Source organism: Rhea americana, unplaced genomic scaffold (genome assembly GCF_003343005.1).
Source record: "Rhea americana isolate MKP2758 unplaced genomic scaffold, rheAme1 scaffold_322, whole genome shotgun sequence".
Taxonomy (NCBI): Eukaryota; Metazoa; Chordata; class Aves; order Rheiformes; family Rheidae; genus Rhea; species Rhea americana.
Window position 1 is genome coordinate 22,491 of NW_028186449.1, and position 22,858 is coordinate 45,348.

General features: G+C 40.1%; 1 protein-coding gene across 1 annotated transcript; it reads left to right on the forward strand.

Annotated features, from left to right (window-relative positions):
- The first annotated feature begins 3,425 nt into the window (after positions 1–3,425).
- Positions 3,426–22,361, forward strand: SLC38A4 (solute carrier family 38 member 4). The gene is made up of 15 exons (XM_085310671.1): positions 3,426–3,560; positions 4,535–4,625; positions 6,001–6,116; positions 9,246–9,319; positions 9,462–9,554; positions 11,559–11,640; positions 11,734–11,816; positions 11,926–11,984; positions 12,713–12,991; positions 13,109–13,188; positions 14,305–14,405; positions 15,379–15,503; positions 18,423–18,567; positions 19,712–19,809; positions 22,260–22,361. The coding sequence occupies exons 1-15, from the start codon at positions 3,442–3,444 to the stop codon at positions 22,359–22,361; spliced, it is 1,647 nt and encodes a 548-aa protein (XP_085166797.1). The 5' UTR covers positions 3,426–3,441.
- Positions 22,362–22,858: the final 497 nt, after the last annotated feature.

Below are 22,858 nucleotides of genomic sequence, written 5' to 3' on the forward strand. Positions count from 1 at the left end.
GAGGGAAAGGAAGTTAGTCAGTGGGTTTAGATGTCCAGAATAGGATTTGGGCACTCAAACACAGAATTCTGAATCAGAAAGCATGAAATTCCAAGTAGAYGCTCTAAAGTCCCTCCAGGACGGTGGGTTATGCTTTTGCCAGGGCGCAGGACTGCCACGACCCAGGTTGCTGTGATGTGCTTGGTGCAGCTCGCGGTGCCACCGTGCAGATTCCCAAAGTGGGTCGATCTGGTGTCTATCATACAGACCCAGGCACGCAGTAGCCTCGGACAGGGTGTGAAATGCAACTGGGGACAGTGTTTCCTTTTAACCATAGCCACCTAGCGCGTCCTGTTCATAAATGCTGTGTTGCCATTAGAGAAGCTACATAAGAAGTGTGGGACTCTTCCTTGTTCTCCTCAGGCTGAGTAAGCACTTGAAGGGTTAGTAGTGCCCTTTATCGTATGTATGTTTACTGTATGTATGCACATAAATGTCGTAGCCTAATCACCATGCAAAGCTCCCAGGGCTGAGTTGGTGGGGGGGGCATGAGGCAGAGGAACTTGTTTCTGGTTGTTGGTCGTATCGACCCTCATCTCAAGGATTTCGAGTTCATAGTAGAGCTGCTAGGCTTCTTCCTTGATTTTTTCCACATTTGTTTAGTGCAACATGTGAGTGAGTACATGAGAAATGACGATAGAAGGGTCAAATGAGTCTAGACTTCATATATTGCTCATGTGGCTGATGTGCCAGGATGTAGTCTGTGACCTTGTAAGCAGCTTTGCCTCTTCAAGTATTTTGGGGGAGTAAATGCTACCAATACACCTGGACTTCAATGTCTTCCCAAACATTGTCAGTATTTACAATGTTAGGAACATGAAAAAAATGGATTTCCACAGGCTAAGGAYCAGTTTCTCCAAGTTCTGCTGAAGGTCAAAGCAAATGTTGGTTCTAAATATTAAAGTTAATAGTGTTTGCAGGATTTGAACCTAACTCCGGTTCCAAGTCTGTCTCATGGATCTGATCCTGCCTACATTTATGCCAATGGTTTCATCTCAAGGTCTGCAGGCCCTTTGAGATCTGTCATCTGCTTCCTAAAATGTGCCTGCTGCTGTGTTCYCAGTAGATTTAATTTTTGTCAACCTTCACTGGAAAATTTCTGTGAATTCATAAATTAAAAAAAAGGCAAATCATTGCTTTATGCAGCAATTCTATAGCCTTTTGTGATGACTCTCATAAGTCACATGACTCACTTGTGTAAATGTTTGATAGGACAATGTCCAAAATGATCCTTACACTGTAATGCATGATTCTGGTCAATTTTTGTTTTCCTTTTCAAACAGTGCTTGCAGTGCTCTCTAGATTTTTTTTTATTGGTGTAATTGCTATGGAACTTAACTCCTGGCAACTTTTTTTGCTTACTTTTTCTCTGTTCCTCAACTCTTTGAAGATCTGTATTTTTTGGACTGTCACATCTGGAAAAGATGTTTCTCCAGCAACCATTAGGTAATGGCATAGTGGAGATTTTAATCTTTATCACAATAGGGCTAAATGTAGTCASATTTATTTGCCTGATTTTTACATAGCAGATTAAAAATAAGTATTTGGAGTCGGTGTGATTCTGTTCCTCAGACAGGACAATGTCTGTTTTTAAAGCCAGTTCTGTGAATGAAACCACAGTTGCAAGGTTTCCATTTTTTTAATTGTTTTGTCTCCTGGAGTTAATCCTATCCTGAGTGGGCAGGAGCATCGAGTCCCAGGAATGCAAGTCTGATGAGTAGCTCTGACATAATGCTGGAGTCAGTCATCAGTCTCAGGCACAGTCCYGGAGTGGCAGCAGAAAGGAGTAAACAGAGCTGCACTCTCTGGTAGGAAATCGCCTAATACACTATGATATATATATWTTTTTTTCCYTTTCAGTTCTTCGATCTAGTGAATGCTCTCAGTAAGAAGCAAGGAAGCTGACTTTAGTTTCTGAGCTGTGGTCAGTTCTAGCTTCCAAGATTGGTATTTAAAGTTTACATTTACATTTTAAGCACATGCGCTCTAACATTTTGCTACCATAAATAAGTTTGTAGATTCTCTTAGGAACAGCATAAAATCAGCAGCAGAGGATATTAAAAGTCTGGTCATTGAGAGAAGACCTATACATCCACAAAACCAGGAGAAAGGCTATTAATAATTTCATTTTTAGTGTTACAGCAAGGTAGACTTGTTTCACTGTTTTCTGATATAGTTATTATGCAGTTCTGGTCTGCATTTGGCATGTGATATTTATGAAAATAATAACAGATCCAGCTGATATACCTGACTGAAAGGTAGAAGTTAAAGTGCCAGGAGTCTGCAGTTCTGGCCCTAGATGTGTCAGAAATGTGCTGCATGGCTTGTGCTCACTCCTTTCACCACTGTGTCTTTACCTCCTTACCTGTGAAACAGCAATGCTGAGATGYCTCAAGGACTATCTTTGGGAAGAAAAAAGTGCTGTAAAGTTGCAAAATATGTTGCACGATAAGAAAATGAATGTTAATGTGTATCTGTGGTTGAGATTGTAACAAGCAGCTGCTGTAAATGCTGGAGGCAACRTCCTCTCTGTAAACTTGCCCTGTTTTGTTTCCCTTGGTCCATATAGAAACAGACTGGGGAACATATATCCATATGATTTTTTTAAAAGGCGAGATTTTTTCCAACAAGGGTAGAAATAGTAAGTCTTACACATATGTGACAACCTTGTGTGAGACAAATCTTCTGATTGTAGGGAAAGATGAGTATTAAATACAGATATACTGAGGAACAGAAAGCACTGTAATATAGTTACAACTCTTAATTATCAAAGAAGTGACCATGCAGAGATGCTCTTCTCCTTTGTTAGATCCCAACAAAAGGGACAAATTACCAAAAACATTTAAACTTGTGACAATATTGATCTTATGACAAATTATTCAAAACATTGAGCATTTCCTTTAAGAGTAGGTGTGTTTCTCAGAACTGGTAAAACCCTTGATAACCCTTGATATTCATTTCTAATGAAGTGAGTTTTTCTGCATTACCATCACCTTGCAATTCAAAACGAGCAAATCAAGAAATTATTTTCTTCTGATTTTGCTGTTTCAGTACACACTGGACATCCACTGTGCATCTGTTGGTCACTGCATTCTTCTACTGTTTTGAGGAAGACAGAGGGGCCAACTGCTGGTATATAAAGGAACATTATGCTCATACAGAATTTTCCCAGTCCAACACAGTTTCCTCTCTTAATGCTATTACAAAGAACAAACACAAACCAAATGATTCACACACATTTATCTAATTTGAGGAAAATTCTAATGAGTTCTTTTGTGTTTTGTTTGCAGAACAGAGTGTTCTGGCAGTCGCCACATGGTAAAGCAAACCTGCAAGCAGCAGGCTCAGTGCTGTTTACCCTGAAGAAGCTAGCGTGTGCACTGGAAAGCGCTGACCGCTCAAATGGATCGCATGGAGCTGCAAAAAGTCAACATCGAACTTGATGACCAGAGCAACAGCGAGGAAAGTCTCGAAGACAGCTACGCGGAGATGGCTGATTCAGAAAAGGCTGCCGTTAGGAGGTAAGCTTTTCAATGGGAAGGCTGCTCTGTTAAGGCTAAAAAAGCAGTATTCAAAAAAAAAAAAAAAAAAAAAAAAAAAAAAAAAAAAAAGAAACAGAGAGGGGAAGAGGGAAAAAAAAAAAAAAAAAAAAAAAAAAAACAGCTTCACTGATGGCATCTCGGACTCAAAACATTTCACAGACAATACATTGAAAGTAGTCTGGTAATTTAGCTACTGTTTTCCTACAGCACAAAACTCTGCCTGTTCTGCGCCCTGATGAATGGTGTGCCTCACATAGCAAGGACATCCCAGGTTTGCGCTTGCCTTTCATTGCCTGGAGTGACCTTTTGCAGGTGGCCACCTTTGAGTACCCGCTTGGTGATTTCCAGCTGCTCCAGTCACATAGCACACGTGGATATAATATGTCAACAGGGCAGTGTAACACGAGCATGCACCCACCGTGCTTCAGCCTCRCAGGAGATGAGGAAAGGTTTCYAGGGCAGGGTACGGAGGCCAGCAGCTAAATGCTYTTGCTGGGACTGCCCGTGCTCAGGTATTTACAGGAGCAGTTCCCACAGCTCCAGTGTTTGGGTGAGCTGAGAGAGACATCTCAAGAACTGCCATCGGCCTCCAGCCCTGAGCCTGCCGAGACCCCAGCACGGGTCTCTGACAGGGCTGTTGCAAGGCTCTGGGGTACCAGGATTTGAAGTACGAGCTCCTTTGAGCCCACTGCTGCAAGTCAGAATTGTTACTTTCCAACTTCCACAGTTGGATATTTCTTGAAGGTTACTAATTTCAAGGCAATGCAAAGATCCATTAAATCTGCAATTGCACATGAGACTCTTGTAGGAGAAAAGAGTTTTTTTTATGAAGGACTTTTAAATACTCCTCCCGATGCTAGAAGAAAGTTTCCACTAATGTCAAAGGGCACTGGTTGAACATAATATGTATCATAAGCCTTATCTAAYGTTTTCTCATTTTCCTTTGTGTTCAGTCCATTTCGCAGTGACGATGCTGAAAGTCAGAAGTTCCTTACAAATGGATATCTGGGTAAAAAGAAACTGGAAGAATATAGCGAGGAATATGTAAGTTTTATTCATTTTTAAGAGTTATCACAAAATAAGACTTATTGACCTGAATCTTTTTACAAAAGTTTTCATAAACRAAGTTACTCTAGAGTTTGATCAGTTTAATTTTGGCTTTGGAAGACTAAACACATTTCTTAGCAGTTAGTGCTGCAAACTCTTTCTGTCATCTGGCAAGTACGACTTGGTCTTTCCTTCACAAGCAGTCATAAAGGYTTCTCAGGTCATATTCTGACCTCAGTGGCACCTGTGTCATCTCACCCAAGATGTTCAGCTAAGGGTGGGTTTTCTCACCTATTTCTGAGGGGAGATTTGGTCCAGAGAAACTTTGCATGAGAAAGAATTCAGGCTGGAGTCTTAAGTCATGGGCTTAAGCTTACAAGCAATTAAATGAGAATTTGTGAATAAAAAAGCCAACGCTCCTTTAAACATCGAACAAAAAATTCCATTTTTAGACTCACATTCCAGGGTAGTTCCAGGTCTTATTGTGTGTATGCTTGTATTATTTATTTCCAGGATTGGTGTAAGTGAATTTACATCCAGCTGCATTGCTTTAAACAGATGACATTTATGTTTGGCTTTACAATGCTGAGCATTACACTCTCAGCACTTCTCAAACTCTCCAGGCAACTCCATGTGCAGATAGGAACACAGCATGGGTGCATCTGTATGTGTGTTTGTGCGCATCTGTCTGCTCAGGATTTAACTTTATTCAAATTATACTGAGTCTGATGACAAAGAAAGATGTTATTTTATTGAATATGTTACAGGTTTTATTAGGATTGTTCAAATAAAAACATCCAATAAAAGAGAAATTGCTGTTTGTAACTGTAACTAAAATTAACAGCTATATTTTCCCCCTTCTCTTCCTTTCTCACTTGGTGCCAGATGCTACTCCCTGAGACACAGAGTTCCCCCTTCCCCTAGATTTTAATCCTCTCCCACTCTCCTTCCTCCAATACAGTGGATTCCCCCAGCATCCAGCACTTTCTTCTCTCCTGCCACCCTGAGATACAATTGTAGCTCTCCAGAGGAAGAAGTACATCCTGCTTGGATAAAATTCAATAATCAGTTGAATTAAAAAAAAAATCATCTGAATTTGTTGCATAGTGATTTCTTTCCATTGCTGCTGGCCAACGCAGTCAGTTCTGGCTGCGACATCTCTGCAGGCTGCCAGGGATGTGGCTCTCCTCACAGAGGTGAGGGATTGCTGGAGGAAACACAGCAAACACGTACTAGCACAGCAAGCATTTGGGACCAAAGAGACTTCTTAAGTGACTGGGCTCAGGCACCTTGACAAGCAGTAAGAAATAATTAGTCTGTTGCACTCAGTAAAATGCAAGTTAACGTCATCTACTATTGCTGTTCCCGACAGCACCGGGGAACGGCCTCCTTTGGGATGTCATCCTTTAACYTGAGCAACGCCATCATGGGCAGTGGCATCCTGGGACTGTCGTATGCCATGGCCAACACTGGAATTATCCTTTTTGTGTAAGTACGCAGACAAAAAATGAGTAGAACAGATGCAGTGAGCTATCGGCTCTTGCGGTTGGAGAGGTGAGTCAGCCTAAGAGCCATGTTTTGTGAGCTGAAAAGCGTAAGATCTTTTCTAACACAAACATTTCAGCTKCACCACAAGAAACCATCCAGTGCTGACAAACCATTTTTTTAAGTTTAGGCCTGTTTTATGTCAGGAACGCAACTGTGAATTGATATTGTCCAGTCAAAAACCAGAGGGGAAGAACAAGTATACTGCTCCTAAAATAACAACAGAAATCTTGCTGGTTCAGTATGGGAATTCTACAGGGGCAATAAATTACCCATACAGCATATATTTACACCACCCTAACTATGTAATCACTATGTAGAAATGGAAGAAGAATATTCAACGTAAGTCTGAAATGGTAGTGTGTTTTGACTAGAAAGGCAGTCACAGATTTATTCAGATTTAATGACACCCACTCCCTCAAGTCTATTTGTACTCAGTGTACTACCCCAGACAACCATGGTATGTAGCTGACATACAGCATCTATACAAAATAGGATTTGACTGACAGTAACAGATAGCCATGTGCAATTTTTTAATCTACAGCTAACCTTGTCAAATGAGAGGGAGAGTACAGAAAAATTGTTCCTCTTTAACAATTGGTTTTAATCTTATTTGGAGCCTTTATKTTAATCCTTCTTTGGGCTGGAATAATATATGACACTAGGTCATTGTTTTAAAATCTAAGAAACCTTTAAATCGGGTAGCACGCTAGCTATCACTATACGACTTCTTACTTTTGGAGGCTCTATAACTAGAACTGCAACAGCACTTGAAATTCTATGCGTATCTTCCAGTTGCTAAGAAACACCTCCTATTTTTCCAGTAGAATTTGTAACTGAAAATTAATTGTAGATGCAAATGCTGCCATTCTCTGAGATAAGTACTTCTCACCACCTGCAGCTGAATGGTTTAGATGTAGTATTTACATATATAAAAATSGAACCTAGTTCTAATATTGACTGCATTAGAAACTGAAAAACTTAAGATTTTTTTCTCCCCAACTCTTTAGTTTAGGAACCGRGCTTTCTCCAAATATTTGTACAAATTAGTATGGGCATAAATTATACCACTGGAAAGAAAGTCTTGGTATATCGGGCCTCACTAGGGAAAAAACAAAACAAAAAAAAACAAAAAAAAACTTCTTCTATAATATATTTATTTTCAAGGCTTTGTGCATTCACAAGTATGGCTGAAAAAAAAAATCTGATGTGAGCCTAGTTACATTAGCTCTTTTGGCAGTGCTAAGCAGGATGCAAGCCTTAGCCCTGAGTAATGCTAAAGCAACCCTATGGAGTCTTATATAGTAAAAACAAAGGACGTCTCTACCCTGCAGCTCATTTTATTTTCTGTCCTACTTTCATACTTTGTGCATGAGAACGTTCTCCTTTCTGGTAGAGGAAGGAGTTTTATTTAAAAGAACAGAACTGTGTGGGGATATTGTTACCCGGATGGCATGCATCCACTTGCTGGAGGTTCTTCTGTTTTCACAGATTGTGACGTTAGTGTTAGTGAGATAGAAAAATTCCACCTACTAAATGGAAGCTGCTGTACATTAATGCTAATTCAGACTATGCTGGCAGCAGATGATTTACTGTTCTCATATTGCCCAAGTACTCTCATGCTGGAATATTTTCTACGGGTTGAAGGTGGGAGGAGGGCTCCTAAAGCTCAGTAAACCCTAGGAGTTCCCGTTATCTCCTCCTCTCCCATGGGAGAGGTTGAGTTGCATGGCACGACTCAGCAGGTGCAACAAGACATCTTTGATTTGCAAAGGTACACTTCACGTGCCAAGGCATGGAGACCGTGTCTCTAAATAGCAGCTGCATGGGTGCCCTTTGTCAAGAAGGCTGCCATTTGATACACTGCAATCTCAGCCATGAGACTCGAGCCATGAGCCACGACTGCAATCTCAGCCCATGTCACATAACTTGCGTCCACAGCATGGGGCACAACCCTGTTCACATAAGTCTATGATTCCGTTTGTCTCTCTTGGAGAAATAACTTTAAAAAAAACTTGTGATAGTCTGGTGACCATCACATGGCCCCTAAGCCAATGTCACTTTTGCTCTTAGACTATAGCTTGCTTAGGAAGTTGGCTGTCAGTGGCTCCTATATCTATACTGAACCTCATCTTCAGTGGAATGGAAGTGCTGAGGGTAGAATCTCCTGAATAAGGAACATCAGTAGATAGATTTGATATTTTCTACCTCCGTCGTGTTATCGCTGTGGCCCCTTCTGCACTAACACTTGTGCAGACTGAAGACAAGATAGTTATGGTAATAAAATATGCTGCCCACAGTATTACGGCCTGAAAATATCATACAAAGATATATTTTTCACCAGCGGCTGATAACTGAAATCACATAAAATGCAAATCTCAGGTGGAAGGAACAGGGTAATAATCAGAATTAATAAATTCARGTACCAATAACTTCCAGCAGACTAGGCTAGAAAAGAATACTGCAAGCTTTCTGAAAGCATGATTTCCAGTGTCATGCTAYGCTTTAGCATTATGCAAGATTTCTCCTGTACTTTGCAAAGTGAATMCCTCAAGTTAAATTCCAAAATTTCATGTATACCCAGTAAAATAGCCTGATTTTTAAAGGTACTGACTAAACAGGAGTTGGCAGTGAAGTTTTTCCAATTCTTTTGTTGGGGGGGATATTGTCAGGGGACACAGCTCTGTGTAAAGAGAAAGGTTGAAATGACAGGTCAGGGAGCAAGCAGGAGAGCAAACACCTGACTTTTGCATAGATTTCTGTTTAATTTGATAGGGACTTGTTAAGATGCACAATTTTGTCTTTGTGGAAAAACACAGAATTGGCACTTACCTGCACTTAGACAAGCTCCAAGGGACTTTTGGAGTGTATATGGTGCAAGTGCAGCCACTAGTAAGCTGCAGTTGACACTTATCTCTGCATTTTGTACTATAGGTCCAAAGAACAAACTTGCTGAGTGCTGTTTACACATTGAACTTCAGAAGAACAAGCAAGCATAAATTGTACTCATACAAATTAACTCAGTGTCTTTGATGTCCTGTTTGGGATTCTGATTTCTGCTTTGCCTTGCAGAGTTCTGCTGCTCAGCGTAGCAATATTGTCACTCTACTCCGTCCACCTCTTACTGAAGATATCAAAAGAAGGAGGTATGAGGATCAGGCTGTGGCTGACTAAAAATTCCTACTACTTGCACATATTTTACCYTGGAATGCAACTCATCAAGTGCATCCAGAGTAGTAGCCCACATTTATCTTTTTTTTTTGTTTTGTTTTGCTTTGTTTTTTTCAGGCTCATTAATATACGAAAAGCTGGGAGAAAAGGCATTGGGTTGGCCTGGAAAATGTGGTGTTTTCATTTCTGTCACAATGCAGAATATGGGAGGTAAGGAKAAAATGTTCTTGGAATAAAGGTTTTTTAACTTCTAACATTGTTCTACAGAATACCAGTGCTTTCTATCTACATGGCATCAGAGATGAGCAAGATACAGTATGTGCCCTTCACTAGTAGTGAAGCTACCAGAACCACAATGTGTCTTGAAGAAAAGAATTTAGTTGGAAAAACAAGTACTGAMGAGCCTTTCTTTTACAGAGAAGTCAGAACCATGTGCTTTTGTGCTTCCTCCTTTTAGGTGGGATTCATCCTTCCTAACCTAGGGTAGATGTCTGAGCTGTAGTCAATGAAAAATAATGGCCAGATCCATGAGGAGAGACATCCAAACCATTTTAGCCATCTTTTTTAGCCATCTTCAGGCTCTTCACCAGTCATGGAGAGATCCCAGGCAACTAGTATTGACAGGACACCAAAGTGTCACATAGCTAAAACTAGGCAAGATAAATTTCTTCCATCCTTCCTTTAGAGCAATTTTTTTTATCCACAGGTGGATAGTCTCTTTACTGCAAGAGACTTTTTGGTTCTGTTCATAAAAGATCCCATTCCAYATTCTTCCTTTACTTTCACTAGCCTAGATATCATATGTGGTTGAATTCAGGGAGAATTATACTTCTCTGGTGGAAAGGAATAGCTAGTCATCTAGCTCAGTGGTTTTCAGCCTGTTGTCTAATGCTGATCCATTCRTTTCCAGAGACCTCTCTGTGGCCAAAGTAAGATAACTAAAAAAAAAAAGAGAGAGAGAGAGAGAAAGAGAGAGAGAAACCTGCTGCTGTCAGTCTGTCAGTAGATTTAAATTAGATAATAGAGGAACCTTTCCATCAGGAATCATGACAATTAATTTTCTAGATCCATGGAGTAAAGTGTTGAACAAAAAAAAAAGAAGTTGGAAATGACCATGAGCCAGCAATGTGCCCTGTGGCCAAGAAGGCCAATGGTATCCTGGGGTGCATTGGGAAGAGTGTTGCCAGCAGGTGGAGGGAGGTGATCCTGCCCCTCTGCTCAGCCCTGGGGAGGCCTCATCTCGAGTGCTGTGTCCAGCTCTGGGCTCCCCAGTACAGGAGAGACATGGAGCTACTGGAGGGAGTCCAGCGTAGGGCTACAAGGATGATCAGAGGGCTGGAGCAYCTGCCCTATGAGGAACGGCTGCGAGAGCTGGGTCTCTTCACCTGGGGAAGAGCAGACTGAGGGGGGATCTGATCAATGTGTATAAGTACCTGAAGGGAGGGTGTCAAGGGGACAGGGACAAACTTTTCAGTGGTGCCCAGCAGCAGGACAAGAAGCAATGGGCACAAACTGAAACACGGGAAGTTCCACCTGAATATAAAGAAAAACTTTTTTACTGAGTGACAGAGCCCTGGCACAGATTGGCCGGAGAGGTTGTGGAGTCTCCTCTGGAGATATTCAAAACCAGCCTAGATGCAACCCTGCCTAACATGCTCTAGGTGACCCGGCCTAGGCTGGGGGGTTGGACTAGATCTCCAGAGGCCCCTTCCAACATCAACCATTCTGTGATTCTGTGAAATAGAAGGGACAAGGAGGACAAGAGATTCAGAGGCAATGACAACGTTACTAAAAGAGTGGATGGAGAGTGCTCATTGAAAAAAAAACACTATTTACAATAGCAAAGCAAATAGAAGAACATAAATTTACATTAGGAATCTAAATTTCATCATAACAGTGATTTGAATATGTTATTAATTTAGTAATAGCTATATCGTATTCTGAATACAATGCTGGATGAATACAGAGATGAATACAAGGCTGAATGCTGAATGTCATTCATTACTCTCTAAAAGCAGAACAACATTAAAAGAACATACCATCTCTTYACTCACCCTCCTACTTAAATGAAACTCATTTCTCTATTTTAATTAAAACTGATTCTCAAAACAGTGTGCTTTTCGTAAAGCATTATTGCTTTCTATAACAAATGATTTTTTTGGAATTATGTTGTTTCCTCTAAAGGCATTTGTTTTGTTTCATTTTTTTTTCCAGCAATGTCAAGCTACCTCTTTATTATTAAATATGAACTCCCTGAAGTGATCAGAGCATTTATGAAACTCGAGGAGAGTTCTGGGTAGGTACCTTTGCCCAACCTCAAACTTAGATAAAAATTTTTCAYTTTAATGTCAATAGAAATTATAATTATTATTTTATTTCCTCTCTACAGAGAATGGTATTTAAATGGGAACTACCTAGTCATACTTGTAACGGTTGGAGTTATTCTTCCACTTTCCCTTCTAAAGAGCTTAGGTAAGGTTAATGCCTTGCTTAACYTCATTTCTTACTTCAGCTAGATTTGTGAATTTATATGTGTCTAAACTGTTTCTTTCTCYCYCTTTCTCTCTCTCTTACTTCACAGGTTATCTTGGTTATGCAAGTGGTTTTTCACTGAGCTGTATGGTTTTCTTTGTCAGTGTGGTAGGTGATTGTTCAGGATATGTCTCTTTGCAAATACAGAGTTTGTAATCCATGCAACACCATAAATTCCTTGCTACAACAATTTTATGCAGGTGTTAGAAAAGCACCTGTAGGTGAATCAAATCAATTACCCTAATGCCAAACAAAACCAGAATAAAAAATATCAGGCTGAAAATAGCACTTGAAAAGATAAAACTTAAAGCAGGACTACAGCAGAAGCAGAGTAATAACAAATACTTCCAGGAGTAGCAGAAGTGATGGCACTTGGTTTCTTCATCCCTCTTTCCTCTCCCTCTTCCATGTGTCTGCTTATATTTCTATTGGCTTATCAYGGGTGATCACCATAGCCTGCCTATCAGTGCAGGCTTTCAGAGGATTTCACTCCTTCACCTGTTTTCAGAGAGCATGAGAGACCTGAATATGTTGAAGGAACAGAATATTTTWAGTCTGCCTGACTTGGTTGAAATTACCCAATAGGCTCGAAAGTTATTAGGAGGATCTATCAGATACACATACACATAGCCTGATGATATAAAGCCTTGTTTCCTTAAAAAAATCTTGATAGAAACTAGGCATTGTGGAGCAGGACTGAATTCATGGATCAGGAACTGTAATTGTAATTGGCCATGCTGAATAAAAAATTCTCACATTACTGCTATCAAAAACAGGTGTAAGTGTAATCTCCTATGGCTGTACTATTGTGATCACATTGTCTACTCTTACTGTAGGTAATCTACAAGAAATTCCAAATCCCCTGCCCTCTCCCCRTCATGGAACATGGGGCTGGAAACTGGACTGCCATCAACAACACTGTGCCAATGCACCTTGTCATGCTACCCAATGGGTCTCTCAATTCTGGGGTGAATTTCATGATGGACAACACAGCTGGGCACACATCAGGCCTTGAGGAGCCAAAAGATACCTTCCCGAAAAGTGGCGTGGAATTTGAAGCACACAGTGACCACAGTGACATGTGTCAGCCAAAATACTTTGTGTTCAATTCACGGGTAAGGGAGATTCTGCTGAATTATCTTTAGCCGCTCATACCACAACTAAACTGCTGCCTGTCAAAAGTCAGACGTACAGTAGTGGCCCTTCTTACTAATGGAAGCTTTGTTTTACAGACTGCCTATGCAATACCCATCCTGGCATTTGCGTTCGTATGCCACCCTGAGGTGCTGCCAATATACAGTGAACTGAAAGAGTAAGGTTCTTAAATTTTGGTCTATACTTCCAGTCAACCATAGCTAGGGATCCCTCTCTAGGCATTTTGCCTTGTCTGCTGATATGTAAACATCCACCCATTAACAACTTCTGGTGTTCCTTAGTAAGCAGATACTGGCTTTGCCTTGACATAATAATCATATATTGGTGACAGAGAACTGCTGTTCAGAGGTCCGCACTGGATGATACCTACTTAYGAAAGAAGCAATCTGGATAATTTTTTGAATGATGTGAAAAACACTGGGGAACTTGGTTGCACAACATATAACATTGAAACAGAGTATTTTATTTTCTAAAAATATCTGAAGGAGATCTGTGTCTGGATCAGCTGTTGCTTACTCTAAGTTTTCTGGGATGCCATTGGTTTGGGTATCTTACATATGCTCTTAACTCAGCCCATTTTGCTTATCAAATATCAAAAATAAAATAAAGCTTATACTAGCACAGAGTTATCAGTTGAACTAAAGAAGAAGGACTGAAAAAATGCACCTGTTCAGCAGCAGGAATTAAATTACAGGAGGCTGTGCAGCAAAACTCAAGAAAGCCAAGCCCCATTGCCTCCTAACCTCAGGAGGAGTCAAGGTTTCCAGATGACTTGGAAGCCTGCTTCCAGCCCCCATAAGCTAAAGATTTTCTTATAGCACATTTTTTAATCAAAGAATCTCTAAAGAAAGGATTTGACATGCAGSAAGACCTTGAACCTGCAGAACAGTTCTATGTTGATATAGGGGTATTCACTTAGAGCTGGATGAAAGCTGCTTTAATTTAAGATGTTCGATTTTTTTATTTAAAAAAAACACAGTTTGAGATTGCTAATGTTTAAATAATGGCATACAGAATATCACAATGCATTTACATATTATCACTAAATAAATAGTAGAAATGGAGTTTCAGTACACTTTAATAAATCTGTGCTGTTCTTCTCAGAGCRGTGAAGCTTGAACTAAAGAGCCCCGTAAAACTATCTAACATAGCTGCTATGAATTTACCAGTCAGTGACACCAGGAGAGTGATTCCAGTACTCTTCAAAGTACTTCATGTACAGATAGAGGCTTTGTAAGAATAGCACTGTGACTCTCTTTCTCTTTTACTTCAGCCGTTCCCGTAAGAGGATGCAGAATGTCTCAAGTATCTCTATCACCGGCATGCTCGTCATGTACCTTTTGGCTGCTCTCTTTGGATACCTTACCTTCTATGGTAGGTCAAGGACCTGTTCTCCACACAATTTTCCCCTTAATTTTAAATCAGGAGAGATGGAGCTTGGAGCAAGCGTCCCTGTGCTTTCGGCGGTCATGAATATAGGCATATGCATTATTCAAAAACAATACACAGCATATAACCTCCTGAATAAGTAGTGAGACATATCCAGCTGCCAGGCTACAAGTTTCTCAGCTGTTGGAGACTCAGCTGTACCTACTGGGAGGACCAGCTGTGTATTTCTTGATTTTGTGAACTCAAACAAGCTGCGGTAAACTTGGCTCTTGGTAAAGTCCAAGAGTGACRGTACTAAAAATACTCTGATACTCGACAGCTTTGCATGACACAATTAAATGCTACCCACCCTAGGTCTGACACCACTAATTCAGCTTCAGCTATGCTGAAAAACAGGTGAAAATCATTCTAGTGTAAAAAAAAATACGGATGAGCTGGCCTAACTGTTAGGTAAACAGAGTAGTCCCTATATTAGCACACAGTTTTATGCAAACGCCACCTCTTTTTACCTTGTTAGTTCCTCCATTACAGCACAGAAGTGAATGACACAGCACAATCTATGCTATATTGCTGTGGCAAGGGAGTTCTGTTTGAAAGCTGGAAGACTTGTGCGAAAGTTGGGAGATCTTTTCCCAGTTCAGCAAGTTATTTTCTATTTCATATCAGAGAAATTATTTTGCCTCAGTTTTCAAATCTATTTAATGACTTTGAGAAAGTTATTTGAGMTCCTTGAATACGAAGCATCACCTCAGAGCTGTATTACCAAAGTCATCTCTGAATGACGGACTTGTATCAGTCATGCTGGGAAAACGCCTCTTTCATGCCTAGCCCGTAACACATATCTAATGACAGCAGCTGGGCCAAGGCTAATCTCATCTCGCTGCAGTATAAAGATCTCCCTTTTGCATGTGCAAATATTGCTTGAGTAACTTAATTCCTTTCTGTTTCCCTTCTGTAGGAGAAGTTGAAGATGAGTTACTTCATACGTACACTAAAGTGTACACTTTTGACACCCTCCTTCTGACAGTTCGCCTCGCAGTGTTGGTGGCTGTAACTTTGACTGTACCCCTCGTCCTTTTCCCTGTAAGTAACAGAGTAGGCGAAGCTGAAATCTGGGCTAGCCTGTACATGCTGACTGTGGTTAGCTGCTGCAAAATTTACACAGACAGTCTTTAATATTTAAAAGGAAGTCTGAGTTTTGATTTGTGAGAATCCATTTTATCATGTATAACACGCCTGAAGCAAGGAACTTAAGTAATTAGGGTTGCAAACATTGAAAGACTGAAATAAATCAGCCCTCAGAAACAACTGCCCTGTCTCTCTCTGGCCCTCTCTGTACTATATTTAACAGAGCAGCAATGTAAGTACAGAGGAGCTGGGAACATACTCAAATCATTTAGGAGATTTCCTAATACAGATATAAGCACCTACTATAGCATCCAAATTCAAGACAGATTCATGCAGCTTAGGCCTAATGTTATGCAGGGCTACCAGACCTGGCTCCATGAGGATCAAGGTAGAGAAGTAAAGGACTTGTGCATATTGCTTAGTGTAGGTGCCCAACTTGGACATCACAAATATTRTAAGTAGTATATGATCAAATAATGATCATTAAAAAATTCTTATGCTTCATATTAGGAGCAATTCTGATGACAATATTGGGACAATATTGGGACATACATAAAAAAAYCCTTTGTTAAAATTGGTGCAGAGCAGGCTCTAGGCACTGCTGTATTTTTCAGTTTTAACATCGTAGAGGGCTGCAGACGCAGCTTTCCTCAGGCAATACCATACATCTAAGGAACATGCTATTTTACACTTCAATAGGTTTTCTATATGTTCCCACCTGCAGACTGACTCCAGTCAGTGAAACTGGGACCACTGTCAGAGAGACCTACAGCACACCTAGCAGTTCAGCTCCTGTGCTCACGCRAGGGGCTGTGGGAGCCTTCTCAAACCAACATCTTGAGTTAAGCCTAGGGACAGGAAAGGAAGTTAAGTGGCAGAGAAAGAGATGCAGTCAAAACGCAGCCACATGGTCAGATACCTGAGCAAAGTTTAGAGCTTCTATGTGCTATTCACAGGGAAAAATACAACATCCATAGCAGCAGGGACAGAAAGAGAAGCTAAATCACTCTTCAGGGACCAATCTCAGCTTGAGGAGCAGACCTTTAGACTCTTGCAGCGCTACACAGCAAAGGAGGAAATAGTTGATACTTGACAGTAAATTTGAGGGTACTAGTGTGCCATTTTGTAGGGGCCRTACAACTCCAGCATCATGCATTTGGCAGGTTTCCAGCAAACTACGTCACACTTTACTGTTCCTCTCTGATGGGAGTAGTAATCCCAGGGTCCTGATGCTCTGTTGTCCTGGATGCAAACACAAGTTGTGCAGAGGTGCTGTTTCCAGCCTTGCAGACAAATAGTTAAAAGCAATGATCCCCATTCAAGGTTATCTGGAAAAAATCTGTTCTGGTATAGAGTATCCAGAATACTCGATCCCCCTGGCTTGCAGAGCATTCTGATGCTCTACCTTAAATGTGATGTTGAAAGAGATGGTTAAGTGTTTATATTAGTCTTAACTAACTGACCACTTTTCAAGTGAAAATAGGTTCAAGACATCACAAAAACCTCTATCAGTCAGATGTAGTRTTTTGCATTTTTAGTTCTCTGTATAATTTTTATATCTAAATAGTGTACAGAAGCTCAGCAGCTACATATCACAGAACTAATTGTTCTGTTAAAAGAATTCCTTAGAAGTTATCATTTATTTTAAAGGCAGCATATCAGACAACTTGATATGGCCTATCAGGACAGCCAGCTCAGCATTGATCTAATTACTCCAAACATACAGCATAGCTGTACAAACTACTTTTTTTTATGAACTATTACATTTGCATTTTCTTAAAGTAGTCAAAGTTCATTCTTCTCAAAAAAATATTTATTGCACTGCAAAAATTTTTTAAAGTCAGGTCAGATCAGTCACATTTCAAGGGCAACATCACAGTGGAAATAATACACAGGCTGCTGACAGAAAGTGGGTAGGAATACAGGACATCAATTCTTTAGTGTAGTAACACTGTTTTATAACTCAGAGACTGAACTAAATTTTTGCAATCTACCTCCCTCTTCATTCACAGCTTTGGCTCACTTCAGCCTGAAAAACACAAAATGCAAGATTCATGCTGTGTTTTGAGATGATGAGCTCCAAATTTGACARAACTCCATATATTATTGAATTGTCGAACTCATCCAGAAACAGTTGTCTGTTGTTTTCAGACAACTAAACAAAAATGCTTTTGAGTTTTTCTTTAAGTTTTAAATCATTTTTATTCAATGCCTACTCTTCAAAACTTTTAAGTTTATCACAGTACTTCAGGATAACAATATCTTCTGCCACCTAAGGGATATACTGTTGACCCTTTTCCTACTTACTGTTTTTGCTGATTAAAAAGCAAGAGTCTCATGTGCATATGAGAAAATCAGTGGAACAAAAAGTATCCTCCATAATACATTTAAGAACATAATCTCCAAGTAACATTATAAGATATGCCTTTATTTTGATATATATTTTTTTTAATGGCAGTAAAACAAAAACTTTCTCTCTCATGAAAGTAAATGACAGAACTCTTGTGGGAATTTCAAAGAGATCATGTTCAGAAATACACGAACTCCTACTTCACCCGTGCATTTTTGCCTGCTGATTAGTATGCAGAGTGGGGGTTTCTTTGGGTTTTTTTTGCTGATACTAGCATCTTTCAGTTGAACAGATTTCATCTCYCTGATTTTACACCCTATTTACTTGTCTTTCTTCTGCACTGCAAATATTTGAGTTTCTGCATTAAACTGTGAACATAGTTCTCAAAAACCTTCATCAGAGTGAGATTACATTAAGGGAAGTAAAGGCTGAAAACACATTTCTTCAGTTAGATCATTTAAAATGTGAAAAACAAAAATAAGTTAATTGCTATTTAACTTTTCCTGACGGTTTTCATCTTACAGATCCGTTCATCTGTCAGTGCATTGCTGTTTCCCAAAAGGCCATTCAGCTGGATAAGACATTTCCTGATTGCAGCAGTCATTCTTGCTTTTAATAACCTGCTTGTAATTTTTGTCCCTGCTATTAAAGACATCTTTGGATTTATCGGTAGGTTTCATAAATACTTTCCATTTGCTGTGTTAATCCTTTCCACAATATATTTACATTCATGGACTGAATGTCATTTCTCAGTTCAGGTCTTACAATGGAGTAATTTAAACACAAGTTTGAGTTTATATAGGAAAAGTTAAAAGGGAAATAAGAATTCCCAAATGGCCAACACACAAAGCCAAATTCTACCTAACTTAGTTGTCAGCCTGCATGAGGCACAAGGAATCTAATAAATCTAGCATAGAAACTGATGAGGAATTCACATTTTGACAAAAAAGAGCATCCTGTGCATGGCAGGGAAAGGGATTTTCAAACATCTCTAACCTGTACAAAATGTATTGACTTTCAAACTGTGATGTTAAAAAAAAGAGAGAAAAGTAACATATTTCTTTTGAAATTCACAGTTCTCTCCCTACCTTTTTCTTCCAGTCAGCTTTGACGCCTGACCACTGGGCAGAGAGTCTCCCTCCTCCGAGTTGCTTGAGGATTCAGGGACTGAGATGCCCCTGAGGCTGGCACCTCTGGGGGGGGGGGGKTTGTACTGGTGCCTTTTTCATATTTTGTACTTTGTGCAGGCAACCAGTTTGCACCTCCTGGCTTTTTACATCTGAGCTATCACTCTGGGCTCTGTTAAGGGCCCCTCCATTGAGAGGAGAGAAATAGGCATGTCCAGGGCACAATTCAGCCACCCTGTTTTAGATACCTCCTCTCCAGGGCAATCGCACCATCTGTGTTGGAGGCAGCTGCACTGGATTCAATGCTCAGATAAGTGTGTAGACACCTACAGAGCTGTCTCAAGTCTGGGTCTTAGCAGAAGAAGAGGACAACAGTTCCCCAAAGAACATAACACAGGCCTGAACGAGACCCCATAAAATCTAGTATAATTATTCCCTAGGCAGAGACCAAACTGAGACTTTTCTGTAGCCTGGGAGTGAAACTGTGCAAGTTCTGAGTGAATACAAGACAGTTCTGAGTGAATACAAGACAGTTCTGCATGAATACTGAATATGAGAAAGCTCCCCTTTTCTGCAACCAGAATTAGCACAGCAGCTAGCACCCTACACACTCTTTTTTTGCAGTGTATGTCACACTGATGAATTTGCTCACACAGCACAGTATTCAGATCTATTTTCTGTTCTAGGCGCCTCTTCTGCAACAATGTTGATTTTCATTCTTCCTGCTTCCTTCTACTTACGGCTTGTTAAGAAGGAGCCTCCGAGGTCTCACCAGAAGATTGCGGTAAGTGGGCTGGCAGCAACTGTAGAAGGAAGGAAGGGAGGTTTTGTGCTTTCTACTGATCGCAAATACTTGGACTCTGACTCACAACATCTGGCAGCTGATCATAAATGGTAACATTTCATGCAAAATGCYTGGTGACTGTTAACTTTAGGGCTCTATTTTAAGATACATGGTGATTCATGTTGAGTGATGTCTCCCCTACTCCTCTTCAAGTTGCCACAACCCTGTAGCAGAGAAGATAGAGCTTGATGGCTGGCTGTTCCTCAGACACCACGTCCATCTRGATGCGAAACCACCACATGGGGTTGTGGTGAAACTGCAGCAGCCACTGAAGAGCGAGGACTCAGTGCCTGAGCTGCTGTCTCACTGACAGGGGCAGGGATGCCAATCAGGGTAGAGCAGGGAGGTGAAAGAGGGAATCAGGTGAGGAGTCACTCTATCACAGAGAGACAGTGTCCACGAGTCAAAGACTTTGAGGCCATATCGTTATGGATATGTTATTGCTKTGAGTCAAAATACAGCAAGCTTCCTTCTCTGTGTAGAGCCTGRCCAAAGGTTTTGGTACCTCATAAACAACAGCATTCAGCTCCTCAGATTATGTATTTTTCAGAGATTAATTCTCCTAAAAAACTGGAAAGGAGTCTTGGCCCAACTGAAGTCAAGACAGGGGGAGAATTCCACTACTGAAGCATTTTTTTAAACATTCATAATGTTTGTGGTATTGTTCTTAATCTGGATAAATCTACCAAGCATAAAACGACTCTGCCTTGCAGACCATCATTTTACCTACCCTGCCACGTGGCTATCATTGCTATGATTAATGCAGAATAGCTTTGAGGGGTCAAAGACCTGGGGCGGGACTGGCAATAGTAAATGCAGCCACTGTATTGGTCTTGATTGCAGTAAAGATCATAAGATTAGAGCAACGGAAGAATTTTCACTGTGGCTCAGCTCAGGAGTGATATCAGAAACCAGGAATGGAGAATAGGGTGTGTATCATAGTTCTTTCACACTAAGCAAAACAATCAGTACAGGGAAAAAAAGGCCTAATACGACAAACCAGTCACACCTACTGATGCTGTATGTATCTCTGATATAAGGGAATTTGCTCCAYTCATGAACCTCTGCAGTCTACCTGTTTTCAGAAACAACAGGCTAAGTCTCAGGCCCAGCTAAATTGTAAAACAAACGGTATTTGCCTAGGTAAGGTATGTCTTAAATCACTAGAAAAAGGTATTTATTTAATCCAACCTAAGCTCTAGCTAAGACCTGTACTTGTATAAATAATACCTAAATACTACATAAGGAGCTGTTGGTTCACACTAGAAGGCCAGCTGTGGATTAAGAGGAAAATTTGAGGTCAAGGGTAAGAAGGAGGTTGTACTGCAGAGATAATGCCAAGTAACAGATAGTTGTGAGTTCCCCACTGAGACAGACAGATTCATACATATATGGGAGATATATATGAAGGTCTATCATTCATACCCAGCATGTGTTTATAAGTCATGCTGGACTGCCATAGCAGTACCTTTTATCTTGAACATGAATACCTGCCTGAGCATTTAATGGCATCACTTAGGGGGTGTCCTTTGAAAAATTAATTGAAAAATATATTGATAAAATATATATGCAGACACATAAAGATATATATGTCCACATCTATATATACCTGTGTACAACAAACAACACATAGTGAAATGGAAGAAGTTATATTGGTACATAATGCAATTATAAAAGAAAAATCTTTATTATCATAAGATGCTTTCTGAAGATAACATTTGAAGTAGTTACAGAGAGAAACTGTGAATAAGTCTCTCTTTCTTCACTCTTCAAGTTTCCTCTGTATTCAGCATATCCAGAATTTCCTACTCTGCACTAAGATTGTATACAATATTCATGTTTGTTTTGTGAGGCAGAATATTGTTGTGTGTGGACAGATTATGTTAAACTAAAAGTCCTGCTAAAGCAAGGGGGAATGATGTAAGCACCTGAATCATTTGAATATATGCAGAAATGCTTTTAGAGGAAAGAGACTGGCTTGCCTATTTGTCTAATAAGGATGAAAAGGATTAACTGAAGCTGTTCTTGATATTAGAGACAATGATCATTCATTGACGATAGGCCAGTTTTTTAAAAAATGTATATATACGTCTGTTATATTTGTATCGTTATCCATTTTAACAAAGTGTTTTTTTAAGGTTAGATGATCTATAGCAGATCTGAAATTTATTCCTGGGTATAAGCCACAAGAAAGGCAGAAATTATGCTGAACTTCTATACAGGATTAACTTTGATTTATGTAGCCTTATACGATGTTATTTAGTCATAGTCACAGAGAATGTCCTAAATTCAAGCTCTGAGTGCTGTATAAATAAGATTCCCATGGAATAGTCAGTGAACCATGGTGCATTCATTAATATAATTAATATAATTTTATTTTCCAATTGCAGGCTCTAATTTTTCTTATAGTTGGCATAATCTTCATGATTGGAAGTATGACTCTAATTGTAATGGACTGGATTTACAACCCTCCGAGTTCCAGACGTCACTAACCTGTGGAGACAACTTAGTACTTTTTATACCATAAATATTTGTACTCTGTGCTCCAAAGGACACCTAAACGGGAAGGTTATTCCTTGCTAATTACTACAATATTTCAAAGACGGTTTCTGGTAACCTCACTAGCCCAATGGAGTCCTACACCATCCTTTCCACTGAGGATCGTTATTTATGCATTAAGAACCTGAGCTTAGCATTTCTGCCCAGGTTAGATGAAATGTGTGGTGTGGACGCTTTTTATTTGCAAAACCAAAATAAGAGTAATTGTGTATACAGTCCTCAGAAATAGTTTGGTGTCACTCTTTCCGACTCTTCCTCCCTTCACGTTAATAACTACAGTTCCTAGAGCACTGGAAATGTAACAGCCAAAAAAACTCGCTCATGCCTTGTTTTATGTCTGAAACTCATGGGAGCGGCTGCCTGGCCTCAAGAGAGAGGTGCAGTTTCTGTAGGTGAGCTCAAAAGCCTCTGCTCCCTAAAGATTTGGCAA